We start from the raw sequence: 18,891 nt of genomic DNA, 5'->3' as shown, positions 1-18,891 counted from the left end.
GGTATGCGTGTCAGTGACATGTGTAGAAGAACAGAAGGCAAACACCAAAAAAGTCCAACTATTGTGGTGAGATGTCAATCCTCGTGAAAATTCAGTGCAGCAAAATGCATTCCACAAGCCTCTAATTTTGTATCTACATGGACTCCTGGCAAAACAGGAACATTTGGAATTATAGAGTATAAATATGGGAATTTGTGCTGTGAAACTCTCCAATGGCCATAACATGCTTATCTAATTCTATGGCAGAGCATACCAAGTGGATAAACAAAAAGGAATGAGTTTCCAGTTGCTCACCTAATAGGCTCATATGGCTGGTCACAAATATAAAAGCCTCTTCTCTGAATCTGTATTATATCTCCTTTTTTCAGATCTTTAAGGCAAGGATCACCTAACATCAATTCTTCTTGCTGTAAACATGTTAAAAATCAAGTCAGCATTGCGTCCCATGAACAACATAGTACATGTGCTAAGAATTAGTGTAGCGGCATTATAAGGGTGAGGCCACATCTTGCTGAATACTGAAAACCCCCAATTTACAATATGGCAACAGATTTGGAGAGCCAATATCTAAAAGGAAGAAAAGCAGGCGTACAATCAATATGGTATAGTGGCTAGAGTGTTGGATTTTGATTAGGAAGACTTCAGCTCAAATATTCTCCCTACCACAAAGCTTACTGTGTGATTTTGAGGGCTAGTCACAACCACCCAACCTAAGCTAAATTGCAGGTTTACTGTGGTAGAAAAAAGTCCAGAGGGAGGGAGTGAGGAGACCATATTTGAGCTCCTTGAAGTTTGAAGTATGAGGAATTTTTTTAAAAAAATGTAATAGTAATAAAAATAAAAATAGCTGACATCTTGCAAGCTACCTTGCTATTTCTGTTGACATACTGCTTGAAATCTTCCTCTTTGCCCAGGACAGGTTTGGTGATCAAGTGCTCATAGTTGACACAGACAGTAGGGATGGGAGGAGCACGAGGAGTTTCTGCCAACCAGGTGATCTTAGCAGTTTTTTTGTAGTCCTTATTTTCCAAATTTAGTTTAGCATCAATGGATGTGATTTTCCCAGTGGAGTTCCTGCACAGAAGCAGAACACACTGTGATTAAATAGTGCAAATATATGACTGGTATAATATCTAGGTTATATCAGTGGCATGCAGTTAACTTGCTTTGTATACAGAAGTTTAAAGCCTCTACCATCACATTCAACAGTCAAGTTACACTCGGCTGGATCTATTGTGAGATGTCACTTCAACTTATGCAATTTCTGTTTGCTGCCCAGCAGTTGCAGCTCCCTTGCAGCATGTCCTAACAATCCCTTGAACCCCCAATAACAGCTTCTGGAGGGGCAGAAGGCTGCAATCGGGTGGGGGAGACAGATAACAGAACTGTGCTTGCAGTGTTAACAGCCCCATCCATTACATACTTTTCTTCAATAAAATTCTCGACGATGGAATTCAACATCCCAGCTTGTTCCAAGATTCAGAAACTTACTTGTGTATTTTGGTGACGATTATGTTGCCCCAGTTAATAAATGTAACCATCTCTCCTTCTGTCAACGTCTCTGCGTCTGCGCCTTCAACCAACACTTTGGGACTGTACCATACAGGCTTCAAGCCAACCTCAGCATTCTGCATGTTAACGAGAGAGAAAAGAACTTGCCCAGATGCTTGGTTAAGGCTGCAATCCTAACACCTGCCTGACAATAAGCCGCACTTACTCATAGAACTTACTTCTGAGTAGACATGGTTAGGGTTGCACTGCAGGTTTTTGCTTTAGACAGATTATAACACACCAATCCATCCTAGAATATACAAATGCTGGGCTTTGCAGGAGAGTTTGCCATTCATGTGAATTCTTCTTTGGATTGCAATGAGATGGTTCAAACTATGGACTGGTCCATCCTACTTGCCTGGGAAGGCAGAACTGCTACGCTCAAGCCAGAAAGGCCAAAGATGTAAGGAGGGTGCAATTTCCCATTTCCTTCCTCTGCCGATAGGTCCCCCAGCTCCAGGGCTGGCATACTGTTCTCCCTGGTTTGAGAATGTGCCAGGGTGCATTAGATAGTTGAGGTCCATCCCAACTCTAAAATAAAATCAAATTTCTCCCAAGAACTTTTGCAGAGTGCCAAAGAGCACATGATGTCACCTTGCACCCCCATTTTACTCTTTCATTAGCTCTGCCATCCATGAGCTAACTAATCTTACTTTTCCTTTGTTACATTTTGGGAGTGTGGAAGAATGGTTTCAGGCAAACTTGGAAATACTACACCAGTTCTCTGTTTTAACTATCTGCATTACGGTGTCTCTTAAAACAAAACAACTAACTAGCAAACCTTTGGATGCTTGGCGACTTCTTTCATCTCTTCTTGAGCTTCAGGAACATTTACTGTGACTACTTCATTCTTCAGCAAAGCAGTGTAGCGAGGTGCCACGGGATCTATAACCTACATGCCAAGAATAACCAAAAGTAATCACATCTATTCCGTACTCCCAGCACAGATTTTTATTTTTTTTAAAAAAAATCAGTTATGTGAACTAAAAAGTGTATGCATTATTTAGGAATATTAACTGGTATTCTTTGTGTTACTGCATCTTTGGTCAATAAGAAAAGAGTAACTCAAAATCCACAAGAGTTACATACTTTCCTGGCCTTCCACACAAAAAATAGATACCTCTGGTTTAGAAATCATCTAAAACTTTACATACATATTAGAGGGCAACAAATGTTATAGTCCTGGGCATAAAGCAAGTAAAAATCCTAGTACTCTCATACCTGTGTAGATTACAGGTAACTCTGTTTGTTGGCTTAGGTCTTATAGGATAAGCCAATGTATGCATGCTAGAAAGCAAACACTACTTGAGTTTCAATGCATCTTATTTCTAAGTAAACGTGTGTAAGAATGAAGCCTTAGTGTGCAATTATGCTGAACTCATGGGATCAGTTTTTAAAAAGAACAATAGATTTCACCCTTAGTTATTATGAACACAGGACACAATTCCATAATTTCACTTTTTTCTGTGAATTTCTTCTGTGAAGTATGTTTTCCGGCATCACCATTATTCAACAAAAGCCAGGAGCAGCCACATGGCAGGGCAGGGGGCATAGAGTCGCTCTCCCAAGAGCAGTATCACTACTGCTTACTAGGATGGTGCGGGAGCAAGTGGGTGGCATGACTGTGGTAAGGTTGGGACAGTGTGGGTGTGCCGACAGAGTCAATCTGGTACTCCCACCGGTGCTCCTGAGCAACACTGGCCTCATTGTCACACTTCCGCATCAAGCTGCAGCAACACCTGCTGTTGGGAAGGTGGCTCCATGCCCCCACACCCCACCGACTGCCCCTAACAACAGTGTTAGATCACTATAATAAGGCAACATCACAGCAATGAACTCAATAGCTTCTCCTCTCTTGCATTACTGACAAAATAGTTTTCTACTCTATTCACAACTCAAAACAGAACCGCTTCCAGATATTTTTGCTTCTGCTTTTACTGCACTCGCTTCTTCATCGGTTTTCAGTCTCTCTTACAAGGCCTTGCTACTTTGTAGTAGCTGGAGGTATTAAGGCTAGTAAAGGAATGGAGAAATGATGTACACAAGTACAAAACTAGCTTATCTGGGAGAGAAATCTGAGGGCAGTATTTATTCATTTATTTTTAGGTTACATGTGAAAACAGCAACTTCTAAGGAAATATCCTATATTCTGCTTTCCCAGGTGTCGTACCTGAAGTGAAACAACGTACACACTACTACTGATATGGATGCTAACTAGTTGAAGTACTTGAAACACACATCACTCATATTTCCACCTATCAATAAGAAACACAAGGAAATTGTTGACACCCTGGATATAGGCACCCCAGGGGTCTAAATTCAATAACCTGACTTTGGATTAGATCCAGGTATCAGCAACACTTGTGTTACTTTTTAGTAGGTGTGCAGAGCTATAAATTATTTTCTTATCAGTATTCACAAAAAAGCAAAACTTTAACTGTCTCACAGCTAAGCAGAGCAGTTTGTTGACTGCACTAACAAACAGAGGTTATTTGGGTATTCTTGAATAAATCTAATTGTTAAGAGTTTGCTTTTCTCTAGTGCTATTGACTCATTATTTTTGCTTTCTCAGTAGCTGAATACTTGGTCCTACAAACCAATTCAATGCCTTCGCTTTCACTCTTGCCCCAGGGTGAATGCATAAGGCAGCATACAGTGCCAAGAAGTGAACAACAACTTAAATTTAAGGCCGTTGGTGTTTATAAATTTGTTTGACGCACTAGTGTCCATCTATGCAGCAACAAAAAGAACCAATTGATAATCCCTCATATAAAATAAAGAGAACAAATGGAAAGGGCTTTAGGAGAATACAAGACACATGCCAGGCAAGCAAATACTTAGTTCTGGGGCAAGCCTCCTTGAAAACAAGCAAAAATCCAGACTCAAGTTAAAAGAATAAGAACAGCCACAGAGTTGTGCAGACAGACACAAACAGTTCGCCTTATTATAGTGTCCAAGCACCTGCTGCCAAAGAAGCAACTAACCATGTCAAGATGCAGTATTCCTTATTTGATGCTAAATTAAGACACATCAGAAGAGCTTTACTTGCTGAGAGAGAAAATGTTAACGCCTTCAGTACACTACAGAAAGGCAGTATGTCCAGCATTGTAAATTAAAAGCGACACTTTCTTCTCCGTTGAGAAATTCAGACTCAGATCATTATTTCCCCTTTAGAACAGGAATAATGCATTTTAAGATGGAAATACACAGCTCTTGTTATGTAAGCAAACGTGGTTGTGCTATGAGAAGTTGCACAGTGATGGCTTACGCTATGTATGCTTACAATACTGTAAGCTATATGCTAAGGCAGAAAAAGCGTTAAGTAATACCTTCTTACAGATAGCTCGCAGCTTGAAAGCAGAAAAATGAAATGCAGAATTTTCATCAGAGTTTACATTAGCAAAATATCATTATCTCCCACACAATTCAAGAACAACAATTCAGTATCAGACTGGCAAATGTCAGCAAGATTAGTGTTAGCCCTGGTTAGCAAGAGGGGACATTCCATTTTCCTGAAGATGAGGAGCAAGGTGATGCAACATACTGCATTCGCTAGTCTTTGAAGAGCATTCCAAAGAATGCTGGGTTCACGACCAGCACAAGAGAGCAAGTGTCATCAGATCAAAATGGAGAAGCATGTACCTTTTTGTTAAATGACCAAATTTTATCCCACTCCATGTTTACAACTGATCGAGAGGAGCCCTGTAAAATATAATGGGAAGAGGGGGGTAGGAGAAAGAAAGGCCATAAATCTTGATGGTGTATTTGTTGTTGCATTTTGAATTACCAGTACATCTTATTTACTTTAACCATTCTCTTCCACAACATTACTTCTTTACAAAAATAAACATCCTTCCTCAGGACTAGAAATAAGTGTCTTGCTGGGGGTGAGGGCGAGAGAAATCCATCAATAATTAATCATTTTTTGTTGCAAAATACAGACGATCCTCTTTAACACACTATGCTTTCTTAAAAGTTTCAGGTATAAGTCCGAGGGTAAATTAAAGATGGATCAATTGTCCAGTTAGATATTGAACATGCTATAGTCATTTGATGTATTGTTCTTATTTTCCAAATGTTAATATGCTGTATCAACTTCTTTAAATCATAATCCTATGGTCCCTGGTAGAGTATCTCAGAGAATGAGTGGTCCATGTTTCACAGTAAGGTTGGTAGTACTATGGGAGCTCTAGCCCAATAACATGTAAAAGGCTACCCGTGGATTGGACAACTGAACAATCCAAGTCACAAGAGGAAGACTTTCCTGATGTTCTTGAAAGAAGGAATCGTCTATAAAATGACTAGATCTACAAAGACACTCCAGCTGAAGGGAGAGTAGAAATGCAACCACCTACCTGTGCAGCAATAAACTGTTTCAGTCCTTCAACTGTCATGCCTCTTCTTAGGACACCACGCACAGTTGGGAATCTTGGGTCATCCCTAATAGAGAGGAATTTCTGCTTAATTTAACAATGCAAAACTGTGACAATTTCAATTGAAAACTGAAAATGATACAATGCATATCTAAAACACTGTATCAGAAAGTAACAGTAATTTTTCAACAAACATAAGCAATGCATGCATTGTGCCATTGATTTCTTATATAATTACATAGTTACCCAAGGCATGTTATTACCATTCATACCAAACTTTCTGAGACTTTAACTCTCTTATTTTTGGAGATTTCTGCTCATTTTGTTTAATTTATATGTGGCAAAAAGTTGTCAACAATGACACTTGAGAGGAATGAGCATCCTTCCAATATTTTGGGGGTATACAAAAGACGTGAAGAAAAACTCCATCTAGTTAACCTGGTTAATGTAGTACTGTACTAATAATTGTGCAGGTGGCCATGGAAAAGCAAATTAATCCACCATTCCTTCTGCATGGTTTTTGTTACTATTAGGTAGATTTCTGCCACATTTTGTTCCCCAAGTTTCAAACCACAGTTGAAAAAGAAAGATTACATTAAAAGAAGAGTGTGGGGAGACCCACATACTTTCCCTACTTTGAACCTACACATTCGAACATTGCTCATCACAAAAATGAGTACAAAACTCCACCCCCATCGTTCTGCCTGGACACTGAGGTCCAGCACCAATGACCTTCTGGCAGTTCCCTCGCTGCAAGAAACCAAGTTACAGGGAACCAGGCAGAGGGCCTTCTCAGTAGTGGCACCCGCCCTGTGGAACAGCTTCCCACAAGATGTCAAAGAGAAACAACTACCAGACTTTTAGAAGACACCTGAAGGCAGCCCTGTTTAGGGACGCTTTTAATGTTTGACGGACTATTTTGTTGGAAGCCACCCAGAGTGTCTGGGGAAACCCAGACAGATGGGCGGGGTATAAATAATAAATTTATTCTTATTCTTATTATATAAGCCAATAATTCTGAACAATGATTATCTGAGTTTGAAAGTCTAACATCGACAGTTAAGAAAAGTTGTTGGATAAAAAGACTGAGCAAGGGTATTTAAAATATACTGACTAACACAATATCTAGCAAGTTGTAAACCTGTTAATTTCTTCATTCTTTGGAGTAATTTTTGTAAATTAAAAAAAATAAAGCCACACCAACTTATTTTTAGTGTAAGATACTGCTTATGAAAAATTATCTATACACTGATTACATTGCAAAACAAATGTGCACATGTATAAACACCTGCACAATTCCTACCAAGTTTAACTCCTTTAACATACCAGCCATCCACTAGCCCTTCGTTGACAAACCAAGTGAGCTTCCTTTTAGACAATACAGTGTTGTTGAGGTTTAAGCGGCTGTACTCCCAGATATATGGTTTTCTTATTTCCAAGGCTTCAATAATCCAGTAGAACTGCTCATCTCTGTCATGATATTCTGTTGTTCTCAATGCATGAGTGACACCTTCAATACTGTCAACTATGGGACAGGCAAAATCATACGTGGGATAAATACTGAAACATAAGAAAAAATGCAAGTAAGCTTCATGTGCACATTGAAAGTGTTGAGCACTGCACACACTATTAATAAATTTAATAAGCGATCTCTAAAGCAACAGAAAGATTTAGCCTGTTGTGATGGCTACTGTTAATGAAAGAGGAAGAAAGAAATTTCTACCACCTTCAAACCAAGCTCAAACACTATACTGTACAGTTGTACCTTTGTTCTCAAACACCTTGTGACTCGAACGTTTTGGCTCCCGAACACCTCAAACCTGGATGTGTTCCAGTTTGCGAACGTTTTTTGGAAGCCGAATGTTCGACGCGGCTTCCGATTGAGTGCAGGAAGCTCCTACAGCCAATCAGAAGCCGCACCTTGGTTTTCGAACATTTTCAGAAGTCAAACAGACTTCAGGAATGGATTCCGTTCGAGAACCAAGGTACGACTGTACTCACTATAAGTACTGTGCTTGTGCTGTAATATTAAGGTTTTGCTTCTGTTAAATATATAACAGAAGCAAAACTTTAACATTACAGCACTAACACAGTAGTTATAGTAAGTGAGCTAATTCCAGGAACTACTGAGTGAGTTAGTTCCACAGTAATTACAGGAAATGAGCTAGTTCCAGGAACTGCTTTTCCAGAATGAAAAAGTGAAAGAGAAAGTAGGAAGGTTTTTCTTTTGAGCTCACTGATAGCAGAGGACTAAGCCCAGCTGTAACTGTTCAATGTTAGTTCATAAAGCAAGCTTCTTTGGAGCAAAATATTAAAAGGGTAGAACCCCGTTATTATCAGCAAATCCCTTTTTACTGAGATAATAAGAATGTGGGGGGAGCAGGGGTCCACCTGCAAGGAAGAATACTTAACATCTTCCATGGCTTCCAATCCCAGCAAACCACACACAGTCTATTTTTTTCCCATTTCAGATTTGGGAGGGAGAAGATTAAAAAGAGGAAGGAAGGGTTAAGAAACCGCTCTCTAATTCTCCCTGGAAAGTGCATCCCCAGTCCACAGTAGTATTAGGATGGAATCCCCTCAAAATGTTATCTCTGCCCAGGGTTTTAATCAGACAAAGCTATGCTGGCAAGGCCAGAAGCAGCTGTGAAAAGAGGAGGTTTTCCATAACATTGTTGTGATTTCATCAGGCAAAGCAAAACTCAACTTAATCTGATAAAGGTCCAAAGATAAAGACAACAATTCAATGGCCCCATCCACATTTAATGAGAAACCATAGCTAAATTTTAAGAATGGTTTAGCAAGAATGTACAATTGCTGGGCAACACTTCAAAAATTCATGAGTTACTCCTCCCCTGGTCTTTCCTTCAGCATGCTGAGGAGGAAACAAACCAAAAGCTGGCTTGGCATGACATGTGAAACAGCTCTTGTGGTTTGTTAATAGAGAAACAAACCATGAGTGCTGGTTTGCAGGTAATGACAAACCAGCATCTGGTTTGTTTCCTTCCCTGTGCACTGAAAGAAGGACTGGGAGAGTCTCTCATTCTGCAACTGAGAGCACAGTACCCTGAGACCCACTACTAATCTCACTGTAAGTGGCCCTATCACTAAGTGAATTGCAATTCCCATTTCCCAATACATACTTGTACTTATTTCCTGTTCGTGGATGTGGCTGGTTTTTGCAACGATAAAGAGTTGGGTCCCTCATACATCCATTGTTACTACTCATGTCGATTTTTGCTCGTAGACAGCAGGTCTGCCCATATTCCGTTCCCTTTTTCATTTCCTCCCACATTTTGAAGTTCTTCTCAACAGCTATAAAACAGCAAAGATTTAGTTCAGATTTAATAACCCAGCTCTGATACTATGAACTATTATTTACCAAAAGTGAGACGCCTCCAACAAGAATGGAGCTAAGACTGACAGCAACTCTAGCCTAGCAGGTATTTTGGCAATGACTTTAACTAAAGGGTTTAACATTTTCTCATCTGAAATTCCATTGATTTATTTAGCTACTATTGTCTCTTTTGACTGGCAGCATCTCTCCAGGATCTCAGGCAGAGGTCTTTCCCAGATCTACAACATGATAACCTTTTAACTAGATATGCAAAAAATTAACTAGAGCATCATCTGAGCCCCATTTTTGTGTGCCTCCTCCATAAGAAGTCCAGAGGGTGGCAATACAATGGGCTTTTTCTGCAGAGGCTCCTCATTTGTGGATGCTCTCCCGAGGGAGACTCACCCGGTGCCTTCATTTAAATATCTTTATGCCCCAGACAGAAATGTTCCTCTTCAACCAGGCCTTGGGCTGATTAGCATTCTATGTCCTTCTAAATGTGTTGGTAGGAAGGGAGTTATTGATTTGTTATCGTTATATATTTTGGGTTCTCGTTTTGTATTTTTATGTTGTGAACCATCCTGTGATCTTTGGATGAAGGGTGGTATTCAAATTTAATAAATGATGATGATAACAACAACAATAGTAACAACTAAGCAACTAATTAACAGAGCAAATAGAGATGGAAGCCAGACAAAGCATCTTACAGTTATTTCTGTGCTTGGACTCTGTTCTTTGCTCTCGTTCCATTTTCATTTGTTCTGCTGGCGTGTCATCCACATAAGCCTTCCCTTCATGAATGAGCTTCTCAGCATATTTCATTATTGTTTCAAAATGATCCGAAGTGTATGTGAATTGGTCTGGTTTGATGTGCAGCATTGCAACATCTTCCAAGATAACCTGAAGATATAAATGTTGAAAGGATTAACTTGATACTAAAAAATCCTAGTATTAAGTCCTCTCACTGACAGATCTTGCCTTTTTCACCTGATCCAGTAGGTCTTTGGGGGTTGTAAAGAGCTCTACAAAAGAACTTTAGAATCTTATTGTGTCAATTTAGTTTTTTCTAAATGCTTTATTTATCCAGAGAACAATTTTTGCATTTCTGTATTGTGCATGAGGATATCCTAGATCTCACTGGCAATCTCAACCTCTTGGTACCTTCTGATACCATTAGCCACTGTTTCCTTCTGAACAGGTCATCTTAGGTGGGAACCACAGCCATCAAAGTGAAGAACAAGACCCTCAGTGCAAGGCCACTTGGCCTTTTAGCACTTTTAGCGCATATATATTGTGGTGAGAGAGTCAATGAGAGGTCATTTGCTATCAATGTGGTCTTTTAAAAAACATTTTTAGAAGCATAGCTTCACAATGAATCAGGCTCTGTACTAATGTTTTTTTCATAGTTAGCACTGTAAATCAAATAAATCCATAAGGAAGAGTTCTTCTCCAGCTCTGTTCATATTTTATTCCAGTGCAACGAGCTCTTCTTCTCCGTTGTTTCATCCCACATCACCCCAAGTAACTTCCGAAAGCCTAGAAGCACATGGGTGAGGCCAAACAGCTAACCGTCTGCTGAAAAGCAAGGACAATGTTTGGGTGGAAAAGGCTTCGCTCAGCCCCAGGCTATTATTAAAGCACCTGTGTGAATGATATTCTTTGTGTTATGTGAGGTGTTCCCACCCACTCCACAGTTAACAAACAGAACTGTACAGAAATCAAACAAGCAGAGACCCATAATGAGATATCATTATGAAAAGATACCTTTTCAAAATCTTCTTTTTCTTTTTCTGGATTTGTATCATCAAACCTCATGATCAGTTTACCCTTGAAGTTGACCTGGTAGTGCTGATTCAACAGAGCAGCTTTTGCATGACCAATATGCAAGTATCTAGACAGAAAATAATATCAATTAGGAAAAAATGTTGGATACAAGTGAAAGATAGAGCACACCAAAGGAAGAGGCAAGATATTAGTATTTCCCTCCTTTAATTGTCACTGCAAGTATGTTTTGTTTAACATAAAAAACCTTAAAACTTTTTCTTTCAGTCATAACTTTATAGCCTCTTGAGAACAGAATCCAATTGTTTTTGGACTTAACTGAGCCAAAGTTAATGCTTGAAGTCAATGGCTTAGGAACTGTACCTGCAAACATCACCACTCACTTTTTAAAAGTACACTTCATATCACTTTCAAGACAAAAGCCTACCACAATACTCAATAACTGAGTTGGCAAAAACCATTATATAGCCTGATCATCACCACAAAAAAAGCTCAAAAAAGTGCAAGAGACTCCAGTAGGAAGGAAGCAGGAAAAGGAAAGTCCTACTGCCTAAGTGGAGCTCCATTAACAGTTCTTTGGATACAGGCCTATGTAAGCTAAAATTTTCACAGATAAGACACAAATATTGTGAATCTTTACATTTTCTAATTAAGGGAAATGTGAGCTAACAGCAATCTTGCAGAACATTGAGGGTCCCCCCTCCTCAGGACAGAATGAGATGGAGAATCTAACTTTATTTTCCTTCATGTTTGGCACATACATTTTTCAGTTACATGAGAAGGGCATTTAAAGATAAGCAGTTTCATACAAAAGCAATTTAAAAGTAACATAGTTTTAAAATTCTCATTTCCTTATGAAAATTACAAGAGAAAATCCATTCTCTTATCTTTCACACTGCGAAAAGAGTGTGGGTTTAAAAGTCCTAACACATACCAACTTACAATTGTCAACTTACCCACTTGCCTCAGGAGGAAATCTAACAATGACTTTTCCCATCTCTGCTCCAGGGAGTTCAACGAATTTCCCAACATCTTGCTTCTTATCTGCTGCCTTAAAATTAAAACAATGAATGAAATTATTAAATCACAAACTGAGCACAGAAACACACAGACTTTTATTATGAAAACGAAGTTAGCAGTAACAACTGCGACTAAATAATTATCTGAAATGGGCTTTATTAACAGCAGCACAAGTTCAATGGTCTGGATCCAGAGAAAAGAAGGATGGCAGAAGAGGATTTTTCTGCTACCTCATTCCCCTGGCAGCTCTCCCCCCCCCCAGCATCTAGAATGGGGACTTTCCAGTATTATCTTTCTGTTACTGAACAGACAGCAGTGGTCACCAGGGAGAAGTGGTGGTGTTTATCTGACCTGCGCTTGCAACACTGCGCAGGAGGGAGAGGGGTGAGGCAGCAGAAAGGTTGGCGCAGTGCAAATGCAGCAAAGGAGTCGATCCAGAGCTCCTGCTGATGAGTTTGCACCATGCTGACCTCCCTACCCATCCCGGCAAGCACAGTGAATTCAGTGACAGGAGGTCAGATAAGTGTCCCTGTCCTTTCCCACTGATTGCTACTGTGAGCAAATCCCCAAGCTGAAACATGACAAGCTTGTTAGAGTGGCACCACTATATCAGTTAAAGCTTGCATCTTAACAGTTCAATTCTAAACTGAATATGCTTGTTTCTTTAACTTGCTTTTTATTGTACTTTGAGCACTACATCGAATATAGGCTACATTGCATAGAAAGACAAAAACTGCTGTTAGCTGTGCTGGTCTACTAGGGAAAAAATCTAAAAGCAACACTGGTGCGATACCTTTTATAAGGACCAACCGAAAAGTCCCAAAGTAATGAGCAAGCTTTTAATTTCCACCCATTCTTCTTTTGAAAACTGAGCTAACAACACTGCTGATTCAGATCTTTTGCGTCTCAGATGTGCAGCAGCCCATTGTGACCTTTTCTGCTCAGCACTTTGCAGATAAAATCATTTACATCCACCCTTAGTTAGATGGCAGAACTCTGGTAGAATATGAGCCAGAAATGCCAAATCAGCAAAAAGCTTACCATTTTAGTCTTTGGAATAGCAGCTCCCAGAGTCCACCTGGAACCTACTGACTGGAAAACATGCTGTGTTTCAAGAAAGTTGTACCAGCGTTTTACATGAACTGGAGCTTTACCATGAAGTAACAGCTCTTGGCCTGCATTGCTGCCTATTGGGGGGGAGGGAAGCTATGTTTTATTAAAGATTAGGAAGCAAGACAGTTTGGCAAGATTTCTTACTGACATGATTCACACCAAACACCAGGACAAATCAGTATTAGAAGCTCAGCTACAAGAACACACCACTAGAAAAAAATCAAATTATACGCTTTAATTTTAGGAAGGGCACAGAATAGAGGCATTCACTGAGCTGTTCAGGTGTACAGGTCTCCTCAAACATATGCAATTTTGGAAAAAAGTGATATGCACATTACAAAATAATTCACTGGCGAAAATGGTAAAAACACAGTTGGAAAAGATGTTTAAACAATAATGTAACAGATCTGTAGATTTCATGGGTTGTAGCCATGAGCTGAAAGTGTCCTTCCATGAAGAGAGTTACTTTAATTCATATAACAAAAATGAGGTATGCAACCTATTATGCTGCAGAATTTAATTTATGCAAAACATTATATGTTATTTAATCTGATATTTATATCTAACTCTTCAATCCTAAAAGTGCTTCCAGAGCAGCTATTAATGAAAACAATCTATTTAAAACAGCCATTACATTAAAACAATAAAATTACAGAACACCTCCCACAGCAAAAAGAAGAAAAACGGCTGGTCTCACTAAATTTACTAGTATGTAAAAATAAGAAGAGAATTCTTTGGATTTTAATTTCAAAAGATATTAACACTTTGGTGAATGTAATACATAAATGAGTAGTTATCAAGGTACTGCAATTTTAACACATTTTCTATATTATTTACCTTTTAGTGTTGCCCAGACACTGAAATCTGCAAGACTCAAAGAGTTCCCAACCAAATAAGTTCTCAGAGAAAGGCAGTTATTGAGCTCTTGAATTGCTGAAGCAAAACTGGTGGAAGAAGACAACTTTGTGGTGCTGAACTCCATCCAATGGTCAACCTTTGGAAAAGAAGGGAGTTGTTTTTCTTAAATATCATGTAACAAGTTATATAAGAGTGTTGCTTATAGCCAACAACAAAAAGCATACACTGGGTGCCATTAACCTGTTTTACTCAGCATAGATCTACTGAAAACCAACTAGTGGTCTCAGCCACTCAGTCTGCTGGAGCCTATCTTCGCATGCAGGAGATGAAGGTTTGAGATCCATTGGCTACTCTCATCTGGTTTAGCCAGCCAGTTGAAGCCATTCCTGGGGTGTGGCTGCTGTCACATCCTGACAGCTTCTAGGAGCCACATGGGAGAACGGAGTGCAGGGTAGAGACCAAGGGTGGAGAAACTACCCCAGAAGAAGCACGACCAGTCCCCCACCAGAGGTACTATGCCTCCAACTAAAACCAGCACATTGAGCTTTTCCTAGTAGGTAATTAACAGCCAGTGAAATTCTTTCAACGATGGAGTAACATGTTGCCGATATCCTGTTCCAGGGAGGAGTCAAGGCACCGCTATTAATCAAATAGCGGAGGGAATAATCAAATAGGCAATCTCAAATAATAAGCAATTGATTCATACCTCAGTGTGTTCCAGCAAATTAGATCCATATAATCCAGCAGATGTAGCAATTCTAGCCAGATAGCGAGCTATGGAATTCACATCTGTAAATGTAACTTGACTATTTAAAAGGGAGGGAAGGAAAGAAATATGCATGAGCTTCTCCAGACTGAAACACAATTGCATTAGGATGGATCATAAAAGCAGAATAGCAAGTTACTTTTAAATGAACTAATGGGTGTTCTACCAAAATAATAAAGAAAATCAATTACCGGTAAGTGTCTGTCCCTTTTCAGACCTTTATAATTTGCTGCGCTACTCTAATTCTTGTTACTTGAGGAGAAATACCATAGGAAGTTTCATGATGTTCAATTAACAAGCAAGAAAGGTGGCAACATGAAAATGTGTGGTTTTTTAAAAATAATAATCAGGATATATATGCTCAGGGCAATCTTCATTTTTATTATTCTGAACTTAAAAACTAGCATTTTTCTACTTGGAATGAAGAGAGGCAGATGCTGCTCATCTCTAGTCCATGCTTCTTGATTGGGGAGGTGCCCCTGCATCTACCTTATTCACAACTACCCTGTTTCTCCTAAAATAAGACATGGCCATAAAATAAGCCATAGCAGGATTTCTATGCATTTGCGAAATATAAGCCGTTTCCCGAAAATAAGCCATACCCCGAAAATAAGCCATAGTGATGCGGCACCTCCCATTAAAACAGCCTGGAGAGGCGTGGCTATGCAGCGTACTGATGCGATGCGGTTAAAATAAGACATCCCCTGAAAATAAGCCATACTGTGTTTTGTTGAGGGGAAAAAAATATAAGACGGTGTCTTATTTTAGGAGAAACACGGTAGCTCATAGAAATGAGTGAACCAGTGTCAACCCCTTTATTTTGAATATGAAGAAGGGACAAAGAGTGGTGAAACAGCCAATATGTTTACCAAACTAAATTGAGGTAACCATTTACAATGCAATATTATTGGGGGGAGGGGAGAAGACGGGAAGTGAAATACAAATTGCACAACTGATTTAAATCAATTAGTTTACAGTAAGAATACTACTATTTTAGTTGTCGGGTGCTAAAACAGATAAAAAATGGATTCTAAGCTCAATAAAAGATAGCAAAAACAAAATAATTACAAATTAATTCCTAAATTAATTTTATTAGTAATACCACTCTAAACTCAGTTCAACCAAGAACTGAAGAAGCTCGCCAAAAGTGTAAGAAAGTGTTTTTTACATAAAAAGTAGCAATAAAAAGAGCAATATATAAATATATACCAACACATATAATGGCTTTATAATACAGAAGATCAAGGTTAAACAGGAGCAAAGAAGTGAGATGGCTAAATATTCATCCCACAAGCAACCATTAAATTATATTACCCTTTCTTCTGCCCTCCACTTAACAGCATAAATATATAAATTGATTTTTAAAAGCACTAATGGCAAAGATACAAGGCACTTACTCAGATACCCGTAGGATGTTCTCTTTGCCTTCTTCAACTGAAATTTTAACATGATCCTTCACATGTTCTGCAGTAAGCAAGGCTCCTAAAATACCGTATTTGTTGATTAAAAGAGGAAATATTTCATAGTCATATTTTTTGAAGGGGTTGAGATTAAATTTAACACTTCCCTCATCACTTGAAGACCGATACACTTAGGAAAGAAATTAGTTTATTCCTGTTGGCTATTTTTCCTGGCAGCAGTTAGGGTTGAAAAGAAGGGGGGAAGCCTTGACTAGTTTACAGTAATGACCTCAGTAGGGAATGGCTGTAAATTCACTTACCAGCACTATCTCAAAATTCAAAGTGCTGCACCACAACACTATACTAAATGCACAATCCAAACAAATCTTTACCTTTAAGACCTGCTGATTTCAATGGGAGCAGGTTAATCCTAAACCTAAAGCAGTTATTCCATTTCTCTGGAATACACACTAATAGTTCTAAACTTCCAAGGACTGCTGTTAGGGTCAAATCTAAAATTTTTGGATACTTGGATTTTAAGCACTCCCCTGGCAGCTATAGGTGACATGAACTGCTTGCAGGTGAGTAGGCTGGTGGAAGAGGGATGAAGTTTCCTATTGCTCCTCCCAAGCAAGCAGCCAGAGGGAAGCCCCTCCTTCACAATCAGCTAGAAATGCAGAGGGTTGCTGCAGGAAGCAATGCACTCTGTCACTTCTCTACCAGCCCACAGCAAGACAGTAAAACAAGTATTTCAGGCTAGTAACTGTTTGTGGCTTATTTACAAGATTTGTCTTAATTTAAAAAAAAAAACATAAAAATCCAATGCATGTCTATTCGGCAGTAAGTCCTGGTTACAGTCTTAGTGAATCTAAACAAAAGATCCTCAAGTTCACTTAAGTTACGTTTATCATTTTGTTATTGTGCAGCTTTGACACTTCTATAAGTACCACTAGCTTTAATATACCAAGTAAGTGTGCATTAGATTAAAGTTCAAATTCTAAATAGTCTTAGGCAAAATTATTTGGTGCAAGTCCTGTAAAATTAAGAGGAATGTCTGAAGAAACTTGCATAGGACCACACTGTTAAAATACTCAGTGTTTTTCTACATTAGACTCAAAGACTTGCAGCCTAACTCAGTCCAACTCAGCATTCATATTATTTCAGGTCAAGGTTAAATATTAATGTTTTAACTTTACTTATACATTATTAAGTAGAACAATATATATGGTACAATATTTAATATGCTTAACTTGCAGTATTATTAAGGAGTGTTATTGTAGGCAAGTGCACATTATTTAAGACTACACTGGAGTTATTTCAGGAGGCAGGATGAGAAGCTATAATTACAATACAGAAATCCCATGACTGAGCATAAAATCCTCCTGAGCTACGCCCCACTATGTCTAAAAGCAGTGCCAATTCACTAACGAAATTGCATTTATAGATTTTCAGAGAGAGAGAGATGCTCAGAATTTACTTTTCTCTCTCTCTCTTGCACTACGTGGACCAACTCCCTGGGTTTGGTTCTGCTTGATGGCATCTACACATCGTATACTGTACAGTGAAGGAGTGAGGTGCCTTTTCCGATCGTTAAGTCCGGTGCCACTAAAAGTGGCCATGCATTATTCTCGATTACCCCGATTATTATTGAACAGGGTGGCTGTGAAGGGCATGAAGGAATCACTAATCCGGAGTCCCAGGCAGGCCAGGTTCCGATGCTTGTGGCCTATATATACTCCAGATTAGAAGATCCTCCAGCTCAGCTGTCGAGCTCGGCGCCACGTGTCAGCCCCTTTCAGTCGATCTCGGCCCACCCCCTTTCTCCCTTTGCCTGCTTATGTGTGGTTGAAGGGAGACTCCCATTTAATATAATGCAGCTGACATTCAATACAAATTCAGTTTTGGCAGGTGGATTATGGGTATGCTCTGCCTCCACATGCATGGTTATTACTCCGGATTGGGCATTTGGCTCTCGAACTCCCAGTTTCACATCTGCCTGCCCTTGCCGGCCTCTTCCCAGTATCTCAAGCCCTTTCTCCCCCCCACCCATCCACCCCCCCTTTGCCCTCCGTCCCCTTTCGCCCGCCTCGACCCCTCTCTCCCTCGGCCCGGGTGGGGGGAATGCGGCGAGGCGCGTCTCGCTCTGCCCTTGGCTTTGGAAACGTCCCCGCTGCCAGGCGGGCGAGCAGGAGGATGAATGGACTGGACAGGCGAGACGACGACGCCGACACCGGTCCGCCGCCGCTGCCTGACGCAACATGGCAGCCACAAGCCCCGCTCCACCATCCCCACCGGAGGGGCTGCCCGCTGGCCTCCTCCCGTGTCCAAATCCCGTGTAGGAAAAGAGGGACGTACTTACCGAGAGGAACGTCCGAGGGGTTCACCGTCAAGCTCAGCGCCATTCCGGCGGCGGCGGCAGGCAGAAAGGGCCGGGCAGGAACGCGGCGACTCGCAGCGAGGCTGAAGACGCGGCCCTCCCCTTTCCCGGCTCTGCTCACGCCTCTCGAGTAGAGGCAGCAGCGCCGCCTCCTGCTTCGGCTCACGGCTGGTCACAAGGCCTGACGCCTGCGCGTCTTCCTCCCCGGAGGAGGCCGAGAGGCTCTTCCCCGCCCACAACCCCGTAACTCTCGGAGCGCTTTTCTCCTAGCCGTGAATCCCTTCTCGCCTTGTCAGCCGCGGCTCCTCCCTTTA

At 40.3% G+C, this 18,891-nt stretch overlaps 1 protein-coding gene across 7 annotated transcripts in view; it reads right to left on the bottom strand.

Annotated features, from left to right (window-relative positions):
• Positions 1-18,836, bottom strand: part of EPRS1 (glutamyl-prolyl-tRNA synthetase 1) — a 37,807-nt gene extending 18,971 nt beyond the window's left edge. For 2 of the 7 annotated variants that reach the window (XM_033144756.1, XM_033144754.1), the window contains exons 1-17: positions 18,560-18,835; positions 16,198-16,282; positions 14,741-14,840; positions 14,014-14,170; positions 13,105-13,250; positions 12,000-12,094; positions 11,026-11,152; positions 9,969-10,161; positions 9,068-9,239; positions 7,251-7,484; positions 5,907-5,991; positions 5,194-5,253; positions 4,881-4,901; positions 2,333-2,443; positions 1,492-1,628; positions 867-1,074; positions 295-407 (exon numbers count right to left, since the gene is read on the bottom strand). In XM_033144756.1, the coding sequence (XP_033000647.1) occupies positions 295-407; positions 867-1,074; positions 1,492-1,628; positions 2,333-2,443; positions 4,881-4,901; positions 5,194-5,253; positions 5,907-5,991; positions 7,251-7,484; positions 9,068-9,239; positions 9,969-10,161; positions 11,026-11,152; positions 12,000-12,094; positions 13,105-13,250; positions 14,014-14,170; positions 14,741-14,840; positions 16,198-16,282; positions 18,560-18,602 (2,087 nt within the window). In that variant the 5' untranslated portion in view covers positions 18,603-18,835. Of the gene's footprint in view, positions 1-294; positions 408-866; positions 1,075-1,491; positions 1,629-2,332; positions 2,444-4,880; positions 4,902-5,193; positions 5,254-5,906; positions 5,992-7,250; positions 7,485-9,067; positions 9,240-9,968; positions 10,162-11,025; positions 11,153-11,999; positions 12,095-13,104; positions 13,251-14,013; positions 14,171-14,740; positions 14,841-16,197; positions 16,283-18,559 lie in introns of all 7 variants that reach the window. The other 5 variants (XM_033144752.1, XM_033144757.1, XM_033144753.1 and 2 more) reach the window with 5 other exon arrangements.
• Between the last annotated feature and the right edge of the window lie 55 nt (positions 18,837-18,891).

The sequence above is a fragment of the Lacerta agilis genome, chromosome 3 (genome assembly GCF_009819535.1).
Source record: "Lacerta agilis isolate rLacAgi1 chromosome 3, rLacAgi1.pri, whole genome shotgun sequence".
Lineage (NCBI taxonomy): Eukaryota > Metazoa > Chordata > Lepidosauria > Squamata > Lacertidae > Lacerta > Lacerta agilis.
The sequence above is the reverse complement of the archived record's forward strand: the minus strand, read 5'-3'. Positions and strand labels throughout refer to the sequence as shown.